General features: G+C 39.6%; 2 protein-coding genes across 5 annotated transcripts in view; both read right to left on the bottom strand.

The window, feature by feature from the left end:
* ptprub (protein tyrosine phosphatase receptor type Ub) overlaps positions 1-3,409 on the bottom strand; it is a 141,759-nt gene extending 138,350 nt beyond the window's left edge. For all 3 annotated transcript variants that reach the window (XM_063878794.1, XM_063878796.1, XM_063878795.1), the window contains exon 1: positions 3,171-3,409. In XM_063878794.1, coding sequence (XP_063734864.1) covers positions 3,171-3,240 — 70 coding nt within the window. In that variant the 5' untranslated portion in view covers positions 3,241-3,409. The remainder of the gene's footprint in view (positions 1-3,170) is intronic.
* A 2,593-nt stretch (positions 3,410-6,002) lies between these two features.
* On the bottom strand, positions 6,003-14,294 carry LOC134862419 (glucocorticoid modulatory element-binding protein 1-like). 2 transcript variants are annotated; one of them, XM_063880357.1, is made up of 9 exons: positions 13,867-14,294; positions 11,858-11,999; positions 11,488-11,546; positions 11,174-11,292; positions 10,946-11,049; positions 10,252-10,436; positions 9,685-9,843; positions 7,765-7,902; positions 6,003-7,600 (listed from the first exon to the last, which is right to left on the bottom strand). In XM_063880357.1, the coding sequence occupies exons 2-9, from the start codon at positions 11,980-11,982 to the stop codon at positions 7,158-7,160; spliced, it is 1,332 nt and encodes a 443-aa protein (XP_063736427.1). In that variant the 5' UTR covers positions 11,983-11,999; positions 13,867-14,294; the 3' UTR covers positions 6,003-7,157. The 2 variants fall into 2 exon arrangements, with proteins under 2 accessions (XP_063736427.1, XP_063736425.1); XM_063880355.1 differs by lacking the exon at positions 13,867-14,294 and adding an exon at positions 13,686-13,806.
* Between the last annotated feature and the right edge of the window lie 99 nt (positions 14,295-14,393).

The raw sequence follows: 14,393 nt of genomic DNA, 5'->3' as shown, positions 1-14,393 counted from the left end.
TAAGGCCCAGTCCCTCCCGCCCCTCACCCTCTATCCACAGACGGTGGCCTGGCTCCTGCAGGGAACACTTCCACTCTGTGGTGCGAGGCAACATTTTCTACATGATGGTTACATTTTCTTCCCTACAATAATTCACAAAAGGCATCTCAGCCTCATTCTTTCCGTCCATTCATAGAAGCTTATTACACATGTCATGGACTCTTAAGAACTAGGAGATGATTAATGTAACAATAATGACACTATGCTGCAACAGAAAAACATTTGAATTTGGACAGCAAGCTGAGGTTAATAGTGCCAAGACAAAATATTTTGAAGAACTGTTTTTCCTGTTAGGAATGTCGGTTGTGTAGTTTCCTTTGAAAAGAGCCTTCTCTGTATCTTGTTAAATCTTTCTTTCTTTTGTCTGTTTGTTGCATGTATCAGCATGTTACTGCATCTGCTTATGCCATCCAGGCGGGGTTTGACTAGAAATTGTCACAAAACACACATTTCCTTGTCAAATCTCTGAAATCCCTCCCAAACATATTTAGTTAAGTATAATGTATGACTGAGAAAAACATCAAGTCTTTACATTCGAGAAAATAAAATCAGGAAATGTTTGACATTTTTTGCTTTAAGGATTATTTGATGACAAAAATGTGGTTCTTAATAGCAGCTCTGCTTTTACGCTTATATGTGCTGGTGGTACTAGGTTTCTTTTCCCAGCGCTGATGTAAAGTATTTTTTATTCTATGCCATGCTTTAACTAGACAGTCTGGGCTTGAAAGTCCTTTTCATCTTGATCCAAATGTTATCTTATTCAGTGAAATAAGCAAAAAGGATATTCTGCATCAACTATAGATCAAACCAGGAAATGAGTGTGAGACACAGGATAATTACACCACTCAGTTGACACCATTTGCTGCTAAAAGAGGAAACAGATGGTAATTGAACATTCATTCAATTCCCAAGAGACAAAGGAAAACTGAAGGTGTAACATGGGCTTTACAACATAAAAAAGCACTGCAAACTGGACCTTCGTGTTCATGACCTCATTGTTTCTGAGAAAATATTTGTTTCCCCCTTATCAACACCACTACAGTCAGTCCAGTGCAGTAGAGAGCCCCTATATTTCATAGCCTCTAATTGTTTCACTCTAATTGTTGCCTGGATAGATGGCAGGATATTCAAGAAAGAAAGAAAATATGGATTACATGGAGGGAAAAAGGCTAGAAATCCCCAAGTGCAGAGTCTTAACTGTTATTAAGCATTCAAGGTCAAGGTGTGGTCTTCACACATTCACAGCAACAAAGGAAGAGTGTTTATGAGAAGGAGACACTTTGAAAATGGCAGGAATATAAGGCTGCCTTTATGCTCATAATTTCCTCCTGTAGGATGTAGGCAGAAGGGAGTCAGGGCAGGAAATCAAAAGCCAAAAAAACAGTAGTGTTAACCACTACCTGCTAATGGGAGGGTGAAAGCGCAGATGGCGAGGCTTGCAAAACTCCAGTTAACAAACTAAAAAACCTGCACCATGTAAATTTCTGTTGACAACCGTAGTGAGGCGTCCCCGTTCCATTCAGCTCTTTTAATTACCTGTGTGAGATTGAATCCTTCATATGTCTCAGCCCACTCCTCTTAATGATCTGCTCCATTCAGCTCTTGACAATACACACTCTGCTTGCATGAATTTATTCTTGTTGTTGTTGCTTCTTTCACAATGAGTTAGACATACAAATGTTGAAGTGGCCATTTGTTGTTCCACTGCCGGTGAGGAATACAAATATCAGCCAAATTCATATGAAAATACCAAGTCAGATGATAGCAACATCATCAAGCTTTAAAACAGTGTCACATTCAACCGCATCGCTATAGGTTTGAAGCAGCCTACAATGTAAAAACTATCAATATTTATTCCTTATTAACCTGGTTTTATGTATTACAAGGGTAGAATTATGCATGTGTGCATGGTGTGTCAGAGACTCAAACAGGCCCATATCCTTTTAGCATTTGGACAAAAATATCCAAAGGCACTCTAATTTTAACATTGCGTAAACAACCAATATAAGTCAAGGAATAAAAGCAGATTTGGAAAACATGATTGTGAAATGGTCTGTGTCATTTCTTTTAAAAAATGATTTTACCTCTCTGCTGAACCTCTTTTCATCGCTCTGATGGTGTTACTGATATAAAAAAATGGAAAGATGAATTTGGATAAGGAAATTGACATTTTAAACCACCAGTTTATTTTTAATAATAACTACATTGTGCTTTTAATCTGAAAAAAAAAACAAATTTTCGTCTTGTTGCAATCAAGCCTTTTTGCACATAAAACATGTATATTTTACCACTATCGTGGTGGATATAGAGCCGATCAGTGAGCATGAATATCTCCTAAAGCAATACAATATAAAAACCAGAGACAGTTCATCACATCAAGGGAAAATCCAGCAGTTTATAGAATTAATCTGTTTACCAACACTGAAAGGCTATCATTTGGCATATTATATTATGTGTTTTAATCAATAAGAAGCCTTTTACAATAAAATAATCCTCATCAAGATCTAAACTTTCAGAGGGTGACTGTACAACTAACCAATCCAACGTCTGTGTGGAGTAGCTCCTCTGGATGTCATCACAGATTCAGGCTGTTGGGGTTTGGGAATTTCTTGGTCCCAAATATCGACTAAATTACCTAAAAGTCATGGGAGTGTGGCTGATTATTTTGAGGTGAAAAGTGCCGCTGTGAAATAACTGATGTCTAACTTTGGGTCACAATACAAAACACCTTTTAAGGCTACTTGGTGCCTTTAAACATGATTGAGCAATAGCAAACTGCAGAAAGAGCGTGTCGCAGGAGACTGCTGTTTTAGGAAATGGGAGCTTTCCCAGCACACACAGACGCTTTCCTCCTAAATAATAAACATGTTAAAGAAAACTTAACACTTCAGTTCACAAAGTTATTATGAATGTGTATTTAATTTCTGCTGAGAGGAATAACATTGTGCCTTATCAGTGGGTAATGGGAAGCAGCAGCGAGCCGCAGATTCACGCAGCAACGTGTGTTGGAAAGGGGACACAAAGTTGGCACCTTAACCAGACTCGCTCCGCTTTTGCACTCAGTGGAGTTTCATCCACATGTAAAAACTTCCCAGTCAGGTAAAGCAGATCGAGATGAATTTGCTCCTTACCTGTTGGCCCCTCGATGCCATCGGCGTAGATCTGAACAGTCAAAATCAACAGAAAGGCGCAGGTGTTCATCGTGTAGCTGTTTTAGTCCACTTTAAATGTGTAGAAGAAATCATTTCATTCACTCCGTGAGGTCCGGGCACGCCAGTAGTAGAGCCGAGCCCATCCACTCCCCCAATTCTCTGAGAGGAGTTTCAGAGACACTGAAAGAGACAGGGCAGAGCTAGTTCTGCAAACTGACGTCAGGGTAAACAGTTCAGAGAGAGATTTCTTTCTCAAACCCACTTTCCTTCCCAGCCGCCACTTCTTTGCATATCCAAAGTATGAGCCGGGCGCCTCCAAGAGGCCGGAGCCGGCAACGACACCGTGGTTTTCAAAGCCAGGCCCCAGGGGGGACATGAATGTTTTGAAAGTTGAGAATTAATTGTTTTTAAAAATGTGTACCTATTCCTTAAAAGACTTGTTTGAGGTGTTGAACTGGATTTAAAGGTGAAGGTCAGAAATAGGTTATAATAAGTGGTGGTTGAGATTTCTATAAGACTCATTCATTTTGGGACTAAACATTTATAAAAGTTTGGGTTGCTCATGTAGTGTTTAGTGGTAAGGCAAAGTCTCCAGGGAATAAATGTTAGTTAATGCTAGCTCTTAGTGTGCATGTGAGCTATATTTGGAGAAGGTGACAAGTTGCTCAACTATTTCCATGCCTTATCCTCCATTTAAGGTGAATCTTTATTTGGCATTACTTAATATACACTGCCAACAGCTCATATAACCATGTCACCATGCACCCACAGGGATAACGTTATGAGTCTGACAACAGGTTGAGAAATTGCTCATTATTTAAGTAAGCTACCGCCCATGTGATTAACACACAACCCCTGTAATTTGTGACTTTTGGGTTAACAGTGATATAAATACAATTCATGAGCAATCTGAGGTCTAATTCCCCTGTGCATACAAAATCTATTTCTACTCTATGTTATTTTTTTTTAAAGCTGAGGAAAGCCATATATTCAGACAAGATTCACACCTCCATGTGACAGGTTTCAAAGCATATTTTTCCATAAATTAGAGTCTGACGTGTTGTGTGTATTGAATTTGCATTTGATGAGGTCACTTTTTTCTTCTCTACCCAGTGCAGGCCATGTTTGCTGCAATGTTTGCAGAATACCTGACAGAAATCACTTGTTTATGTACTGTACAGTACAGTGCAGTGATTGAGTGCCTCTGAAGTCCTACTGAAATTATGTTAAAAAATATGGTGTATTCACATTTAACGTCAGTATTTCGATGTTCTGCTTTTTAATATTTCTACTCCCCCACATCTCAGAGTGAAATATTTTACTTCATACATTATGTCACTACACCTATTTGACATATTTATCTACTGTTATAATGTTACTACTAATTGTCAACATCCGACTAACAAATATTGATTTAATATTAGTAAATAAATAAAATAGTAAAATATCTGAGTACTTTTTTCATCACTGCTGTTGGGAAAACTAAATCAAATAGCAAGCCAGTGTGACTTTGATATTTAAAAATATCTGGCATGTCATAATCTTATATTTGTAGATGTTTAAAAGCATCAGTGTTGTGTATTTCATCATGCCTTTTGGACACTAAAGTCATAAGCTGCAAGGTGCCCTCTTGTATATCATTACATCATTAGACAGGCTCTGAGATTCACCTTTGAAATTGTTTTACAAGTGCTGACTCTGCAGCCACTGCTCTGCGTGAACCAAGCGGGTATTGAAACATGGCCGGGCTGACACGTTTTGCTTTGGATCCAGGAATCAAAATTGGATCAAGAAGTCATTATGCATGTTATTCATCATTCATTTTGTTGTCCTGTGGATTTAATTACAGGGGGGCAACAGACACATCGAAAGCTCCCAACATGAGTGCACACATCTTAGTCTCTAATGTTGTTAGCCCACAATGACAGATGAACGATGCATTGCTAAGCAAATTACTTAATTTAACCAAAGGAGCACAGCGTATGTCAAGCTACCACCTGTAATTACACCTGCTTGATGCATGGCAGCCATTTTGCACGCCGTTATTCAAGGCACAGAGTAGTAATTTATTTAAACTAGGGAGTGCTTTGGCGTGAATCCATTCAACTGCATGATAGTTTAATATGCAGTAAACCAAACAGACAGGATGTTGCAAAACTCTGTTCAAATCCAACAACAGGACAGGTGCTGACAGCAGCACTACCATGAAAGAAACGCTATCAAGGATTTCATCAGCTGCCACTCATGACCCTTCACAAACAACTGCATCTACACAGGCAGCGTTGTGCATGAATTTATAATAACATATTATTAGTTCTGAGGGAAGATGTCAAAGGCTGGCTATCAAACCATCACTGTCTATCACACGCAGCTTTTGCATGCAGCATGGTGCTTTCAAAGTAAACAGCCAATCACAGAGCAGCTGCTACACCACTATCTGTGAGCTACACACCAAACAGTGATACCACAAAAGTCAATTTCAATCATGTGTCAAATAGAAAGTTATCGTTTGGCATCACTGATTGATGTGTGGACGCAAGTCTGACGTTCTTTTAAGGTGAAACCAAAGAGCAGCAGTTCCTCCACTATGTTGTTTACAGCTGAATTATCCTTTAACTTTTTATGAATGGAAACTAAAGCAAAAGGTATTGACATCAGAGGTTTGCTGAACCTGACTGTAGGAAAGATGAGGAGATACAAATAAAACCTTTCAGATAAAAACGAAAATGTGGCTTAGTAGAAGAATAAACCAAATGATCTGTTTGTCTAATGTTGTGGCCTTGAGTCTATGCTAAAATGAAATATAGAATATCAATAATAAAGGACTTTATTTTACATGTTTGTATTGTCTTACAAGGTCAATTTGGACAATTCCTTTTCATCATACTCTCATGCGCATAACTTATTTTTGTCGTTCTTCTATGATAAAGAGAAGGGATAAATCATTTAATAAAAAATAGGTATTTGCAGCACGTTAATAAAATACTGTGTAAAGACACGATATGTCAACAGTCACAATACTTACTTAATATGTAGTTCTCACTGTCTGCGTGAGTGTCTGGTGCATTCATTTTAGGCAGGTCTTAGGCATTATGACAAAGGGCCTAAATACAAGAGTTAGAAATATTTTACAAAAATCCAAATTATATAAAAGTCAACAGACGTGTCACTCACAAAATGTTCAATTACAAAGAGTATTGGAAATAAATTATAAAAGTAAGAGGAAAATATTGTCAGAATTATCTGAAAAAATTGCAAACTACTTTTAGCTGAGGGAAAATGTTACCATCAATGCTCATGAATAGAACAAAACGTAATATTTACAGATATACGAGAAGCATCTTGAAACTTCTTTTTTATCTTTAGTAAATTTAGAAATACTTACAAAGAGTACAGGTACTATATTCAATAGACAAGAAAGGTGTCTGTGTTTTAGGGATTGAACTGAACAATATTTACACTATCATTTAAACTGTTGTTGATGTATTGCTGTTTAATAACCCTCAGTTTATAAAATATCAGAAAATAGTAATAGAAAAATGCCCATTGCAAATTTCTAGTGATCAAGGCTTGCTAAGTATTGCATTCTGTTGACCAACAGTCCAAAACCCAAAGGTAAGACCAAGAAAACCAACACATATTCACATTTAAGACACTGGGATCTGTGAAGACTTTTGGATTAGATAATGACAAATAATCAATTCTGAATTCAGGCCAATTCAGTCTCTTTCGAGATGTTTAAATGTAGAAAAATGCGTCCAAAACTTTCTTCTTCATCACATAATGTCATCACATCTTCAGTTAGCAAATCTGAGCATGTAACACTTGCAGTTACTGCAGTATGCATATATTTATATGAAAATACAAGAAAAAAGTCATTTGACTTGAACATTGTTTAGTCTGCAGCTCTCAGGCAAAAGCCCTCATTTAGCGCAGCATCTCTTTGGGGTCGTTTCTATCGCTCCCTCACTTGCTTTTATGTTTCTTAGATGACTTTCTTCCTATAACCACTTTTTGAATGTCACACAAGCCCTCTTTCTCCTCCAAGTCCTCACTTCTAAGGTGAGGGTCTTGATATTTAACCGTCCTTTGTGCAGGTTTTTTATGGACCCCTGAGGGGTGTTCTCCCTCCACGCCTTCCTGTCCCAGCTTGCCAAGCTCACACTCCCTCTCCAGGGTGGTATCATGGCCGTCCCTGTCCATCCTGACAGCTTCAGCATGGTGACGCTGGCCAGTGGAGGCAGGGAAATAGTTGAAAAGCTGAGGGTTGATGGTGAGCTGAGCGTGTGGTGCAGCAGATAAAGGCTGGGTTACTGTCTTCGTTTTGACAGGATGCTTCAGGTCCAGAGCTTGTTTCACTGAGTCTAAAAGGCCGAACATCTTACACAAGGAATTGAGAATGATGGCATCTGACAAAACAAAAACAGGAAGAGTCAGCGAAAAGGATTAAATGATTTAAAGGTTTGTCACCTCTACACCTCTACAGATTTTTTTTTGACTTGATATTTGACTAAATTAAAAGCAATTATTTTAACAGTCCAGCGGTAAGACAGGTCCCACTCTGGGAACTCACCGTTCTCCTGCAGGTTGGCCTTTTCACTGCGAACCTCCACTCCTCTAAGAGTGGCTAATAAATCAGTCTGGAGACTGGATAGGACCTCTCCCATCAGCCCTGCGTCTGCCACACCCCTCCACAGGCCCAGTACTTCATCTAGAGAAGGTCAATTAGGTGGGACATTATTATGATATGTGGGGAACTCTGTATGTGTGTTTGTCTTTTCATATAAAAATGACAAAGTGACACAGAGAAATAAGAGACAGCGGAATCATAGAGGTGATTTTTGTATGTGTGAGCTGTTGGAGAGTAAAAGAGATTGGACACAATGGGAAGAAAAGGGAAAGCTAGCTAAATAAGAACTGTGGGTTAAATTATACCAGCTGTGGAGGCAGGGAAATGTCTGGAAGGGAGATTTTAGAGAGTTAAAGGTTTAAAAGAGAGTAATACATTGAAAAGGAGAATATAGGAGGAAGTGTCAGGGTTGGCGAAACAATGAAAAAAGATAAAAACAGATAGAGGAAATGGGAGAGGCGCAGCGCTTGGAGAGAGGATGTTAAATGGGTGATAGAGGTAGAGAGAAAAGTGCAGGGAAATGGGTTGGAAGGGAGGACGGAGAAGATTGGAGGGAGACTGAAAAATGGCTTGGGGTCGGTACAAAACTGAGCCAAGTAGAAGTTGAGTATGTTAAAGTGATAAAATGCCAGAGGTGCTTGATATCTTATCTTGAAAGAAATGCGTCCACTTTCATGTAGGCTTAAGTGTCTGTCAAGATAAATGTAATGTACCTACGGAAATTTTCCAAATCCAATTTACAGCTATCTGAAGATACATTCACATATACATCCACATCGGGAATGTACATTAATGGAAAGAAACACATTTCTGGAGATGGAGGAGCATAGTTATAGAATAAGTACTTTTCTTGAGAGTTGTCAGTTTGTTTCAAACACTATGACAAGCAATTCCACTTGTGAAGTGAAGCACTGCGATTTACCATTCACACTGAAGTAGGGTCAATGCCTAATCAGGTCACCTTTAAAAGCCCTTAAATCAAAGCTTAGGTCCCTCCTAGAAAAGCTGCATATAAAAACGTCAGATGCCGTGGGTAGTAATATAAAGAGATGTGTCTCTGCCTGTGAGTAGTCAGCAACTTTTTAAGGTCAGTCTGCAGGAATGGCAGAACACCCTACAACTGCAGTTTCAGAGCTTTCATTGGCCCAATGTATCACAGGTGTCAAGCAGCAGAGGCTGCACGAGGCGAGACACAAGGGACTGCCGACAGGCTGATGTTAATGTTCACATTTGTCATTGTGTCTCTGCTGGGATTCTGTCATTTAATAAACATGCAATGACAGTTGATATTTGAGTTTAAACCCTGCACTTCTTCCCCTAAACAGTTAACATCAGCCAGGACACACAGTTGCACATTAAGGGCCATCCTATTTAAAGGACATGACTGACTAATGCGTGGCCTCTGGAGGACTGAAGGTCAGCGAGCTGAACCTGCGTCTTAAAACTTTCCAAATTTACCTCCAGGACATTGACCTTGGTCAGCTGACAATATTAGAAGTAAATGTTACTTCCATGACTTTAAAGTGGAGGTTTAATACCACTGAATTACAAAGCTTCAAACAGAATATGTGGCGCCTCCTATTAGAGTCAGAGTGGAACACTGCAGGTGAACAGTTTCCAGCAGTGAACTATATTCAGCAGCATCAAATTTTAGTAAGGCTGCAGTATAAGAGAGCTGATTTCCTTGTGTTTTGTGTGAGTAAATGTTCATGGATTCAGCAAAAATAGTCTATACTGTATACATAAATATATATATGTTTCATTTCAGCAGATTCTGAAACTCTTTCTCCACACCCTCACCCTTATCTTATTCAGGCTTCCTCATTTTATACAAGCAGATATATATTTTCATATATTTATTACCAGGTGTATCAGCCCTCTTTCTCTTTGCAGCATGTCCATTGGCGGTTGTTTGATTTACATCTCGGGCTGGACATGGGCTCATCTTCGCTGTTGCACTAAATTTTTCTTCCGCAAGCTCCTTTACCTCTGCTGCCTCGTGCACAGCCTCAGCTGAAATGACTGCAAAAAAGAATACATTGTAAATAAAGGGCGTAAAGGTCTCATATTATAGGACATGAGTAGGCAGTGCAAGGACTACCAAGGAAATCCAATAGTTTGTTCTTGTTATTATACTTTCCTAACTGTGCAACTAATGCACAGTTGAGGAACAGGTGTGTTTATTGAAAGGTATCAGCAGGTAGGAGCTAGATATACAGAATGGTACCATACTGCTTTTAATGTTCAGTTCATTTCCTAATTCCTTATTGTCCTTGAGCTTAAAGACCATGTGTCCAAAGCTACTCAGCTTGTTTTCTTACTGGAGATAAATCAGATGCAGGGGAATGGTTTGTGTCTGCATCATCTCAATGCTGCAATAACAAAAAAGAGCCAAAGCATATCAAACTATCAATGCCAACTGAAATCTACCTGTCAGAGGAGGCCCCTGTCCTCCAACAAGGTCAAGAGCCAGACACGTCAGGCTCGGCTGCACTGCTGTCCCCAGAGGAAGCCGCGTGCTGTTGATCAGCACATCAAATTTAGTGCTGCGGCAGGTGTTGCTGCACACTGTGTCATGCTGGTAGAAATCTATCTGGCCGGAGTCCATCATTTTCCTGTGAGGGGGAGAAGCAGGTTAAAAGAACATGGCAGAGTATCTGAGAAAAGTGCGGATTGAATTTGTTGAACAATCTCGATAACTTTACAGAGGTTTGTTTGACACAAAGCCCATTGATCTGACCTCTGGAGGAATAAGGATGAGAAGAGCAGATATTGAGCCTGTGCATTGATTCACAGTAACACCAGGAGCAAGTGCAAACACGATAAAGGGGTGAGAAGTTTCACTCAGCAGCTTGCTTGCATGTTATTTGATCATGCAACCATAATAATGCTGCTTACTGACTACCTCTGGAATGTACTGGCAAACCCCAACTCAGACAGACTCGGTGCAAGTGCAAATTATATGAATGAGATAAGATGTTGACTACATTAGATTGTGGTGTGGTCTGAACCTTTAACTCCAATGCAACATAGTAATTAAAGGATTGCAGATTTAGAGTTAGCACCTGTCAGCAGCTATGAGGAAGAGGAAAGACAAATGATAGACACATTTTCACAAGTCTACCTGAGCATTACCCCTCCCAGTCTGATGGCTCTTTTCCAGTCCTTCAGAGTGGCTTTCCCTGCCAGATGAACAAACTGTTTGGGACTGATGAGCTGGTCGTCAAACTGGAAAATCAAAGACAACATGTTCATGAATACTTTTAGAAGAATTTGGCGAAAAAATAAAACACATCATAATGAGAAAATGAGAAGATGATCATGTCCGTTGAGCGAGGAAGGTTCAACTTACTTTGACACATCGGACGTTGATTCCAGGGCACACAAACTTTTTAAATAGCAGAACCGCTTTGCTGTCTCCGCAGGTGATGGGGTAGCCATACTCGATCTCCTCTCCTTCTGCTTTACCGTCTGAAGATCACAAGTAAAAAAAACAACCACTTGCAGAAACTTTGTGGAACTGTATTATACATTAACATAATAATGTTATAATGTAATCATACAATTAAGTATGTTTGAACAAAGAAGGATCCCTTCATGCACGGCATTCACAGGTTCTGTTGTGGTTTAGTGTCAGCAGTAAAGAGAAATGTCTGTGTAACATACCATGATGTGTCTCTATGGCCAAGACTGTCGTGCCAGAGTCAGCAATATCATCATTTATCCTGCAGAGGGCGACAATATCCTCAAATTGAACAGAACATTATTATTTAATACAAGCTGAGAGTTGAAAAGATCTCAATAAACAGCAGAATGTGTGCATAGATCATTCATATCATCCTTTCTTAAAATGGAAAGGGCTTTTTTTTAATTCCATATATTTCTCTCCAAATAGTATATGAAAAATAATGTAATAATATTTGATTATGACATTATCATACAAATGTGTCTGTATGTGTTATATGTTTATGCATGCCTCTCTATCGTGTCTAACACTACACATATACAGGGCCTTTAGAAATATAGGCCATGTTACTCATGCAGGATGGGCTGCAGGTGCAGGATGACTTGAGTCTTATGGTTGTTGCCACTGGACTCCGCTTCCTCCTCCTTCACCGTCATGAGATCCCCTGAAGACACAGTGACCTCAGCAGCCGCCATCACCCCTACCCGCCGAGCTGCATGCAGAGAGGGAAAATCACGCATGTTAACATCTAGATCACACACACACACATGCATTCATTGCTGCTATTTAATGCACACACAAGCCCCCCCCCCCCAACGGGGGCTGTTCTGGCATGCAACTGTCACAGAATTGAATCCATACTGGGCTTACAATAATATAATGCTCACATACTGTAGGCAGGCCTTGCTTTCGTATATTACAGTTGACAATGCACATAAATAATATTCTATACTATAATGGGACAAAACATGATAGTTTTGACTAAAACCTAGGAATTAGTGAAACCATAGTAAACTGGTAAAAAAAAATGGTGAGGCAATATAATAGTCAAAGTGGATATGTGTGTTTTGTTTTTTATTTAGAGTGAAATTCTCAAAGAGGCTATAGCAAGTATTTAGTTTTTCAACCTTGTTGCATTTAGGCCACTTCTTTTCCACAAGGACGGTACCAAAAGGCTCAACAAATATGAACCAAATGTTGTCAACAAGTTTTTTAAAAAAGCAAATCGGTCAAATTTGATATTAGGGACAAGTGTTTCTTTCTGCCTGCTGTCATAATGTTTAGCTTTATTATCAATATGTATAAATTATAAAAAGATTACAGTCAAATGATGTGGTATCAAGTCTTAATTACTGGCAATGTATATAGTGATACAAAAATGTACTTATTTTACATTGCGCTACTTTCCATGTGTAATCTGTGTTCCACTGCTTTGACGCCAATGACAGGTAGATTTCAGTTGGCATTGATGTCTACTTAGTCTCTTCTTCTTTGTGTCTGATATGAAATATATGTACAAAGTCATCAACTGTGTGTTTCTGTGTGACAGTGGGCCCTCCTGATAAAACATCCACGCTGATACATTTAAAGAGGACCGTTATTGGTAAGCTGATTTGTGAACTTCTAAAATGAGTACATTTTTTAATATTAGAATCATAACAAAATGAAATGATCTATGTGAGATATTTTCAGGAAATACACCGAATGTATTTGTTATTATATACAGCTAGATTAAACGATTATATAACATTGAACTTCAATTTACAACTTATATAAATAGTGTCAGAGAGACGCAGCTTAGAGCTCCACGCGCACGCACGTTCTTACGTGACCAAAAGGCAAAGCATCAAACATTTACACACGCACACGCACACACATACACACAAACAAACACACGTACACACACACACACACACACACACACGCACGCACACACACACACACACACACACACACACACACACACACACACACACACACACACACACACACACACACACACACACACGCACAGGTAGGAGATCTTAAAAAACATAAAAGCCGAAAATAATTACAATAAATGTTTTGGTATAATTCATACCTTAAGAATTAGAATAAGAGAGGTCAGTTCACTCCCCAGCAGCAGACACAAAATAATGAATAGGCCTACTGTTGATGCATTAATAGTAGTATGATTCTAGCCATGAAATGTCTTAAAACAAGCAGCAGCTGAGGCGTTAGTCTACAAGGCGACTTAGGGCACAGATAGAAATAGTGGAGATATGAACAAACTATTTGTTAGGTTATACATTTAAAACAACTTTTCCATGCAGCAAAGAGCACCATATATTTCAAACTGTATCAAGAAGCCTGTGTTGGATCAACAACTCCTGCACCGACAGTTGCGTGCCTTCCTCACCCTCCTTCACCATCTCACACTGACGTCTGTCGCTGCGGCAGCACGCACACCCCGGCCAACAACAGTGCGACGGCGCGCACTCCTGTCCCACAGAGGGTGCACAAAAACTCACCGGGTCTGCACTAAAACTCTTCAACACGCTACCTGCTACTTTAAAGAGTATTGTCACAGTTTAACTTACCGTTTTACAGCAGGAGATAGCTCATCCTCTTGCTTGTCAGACAGCCACAGGAGCATGCGCTCTGCTGCTCTGGTACACTTCCTGCAGTGAAGGCAGCATTTGCCTGAGAAGCATCTGTCCCGCTGTCACGAGAAGCGGCTAGTTCGCACGCGATGTGTAAATCGGTCAAATTGCTCGTATGTGCAAGCGCGCGGCTCGGTGTGAGCTACTCTCTCTGAGCCTTAACGCATGGGATGAACGGGTTTCAGTCTTTAGAAACATCCTTTTACCACACAGGATGTCGAGATTATGGTTTTTTTATTGGACGGTTGACTCCTCAAGGTTTTAAGAGTCATCAACACTACGTTGCTTGATCGTGTCTACACTTGTGTGGCCTGATTAAATGTTGTTTGTCTTGCAATAAACGCTGTTCAAAAACAGTTGGGTGCTGTGTTTTTGTTGTTGCCTGTGTTTCACCAGCAGATGTCAGACTTTGTACTTATTTCAGTAAAGTCATGTACAGTAGGTGTGTCAGTAAGTCAAACAGG

Source organism: Eleginops maclovinus, chromosome 3 (assembly GCF_036324505.1).
Source record: "Eleginops maclovinus isolate JMC-PN-2008 ecotype Puerto Natales chromosome 3, JC_Emac_rtc_rv5, whole genome shotgun sequence".
NCBI lineage: Eukaryota > Metazoa > Chordata > Actinopteri > Perciformes > Eleginopidae > Eleginops > Eleginops maclovinus.
This window is presented reverse-complemented; position numbering and strand designations above follow the sequence as displayed.

Excerpts from the sequence above, each read along its gene's own strand:
- LOC134862419 (XM_063880355.1), bottom strand. Across the intron at positions 11,547-11,857 it reads CTGCAGCCCATCCTGCATGA|GATAAATGATGATATTGCTG; the intron begins GTAACATGGCCT and ends CGCCCTCTGCAG. Across the intron at positions 7,903-9,684 it reads AAAGAGGGCTGATACACCTG|ATGAAGTACTGGGCCTGTGG; the intron begins GTAATAAATATA and ends GACCTTCTCTAG.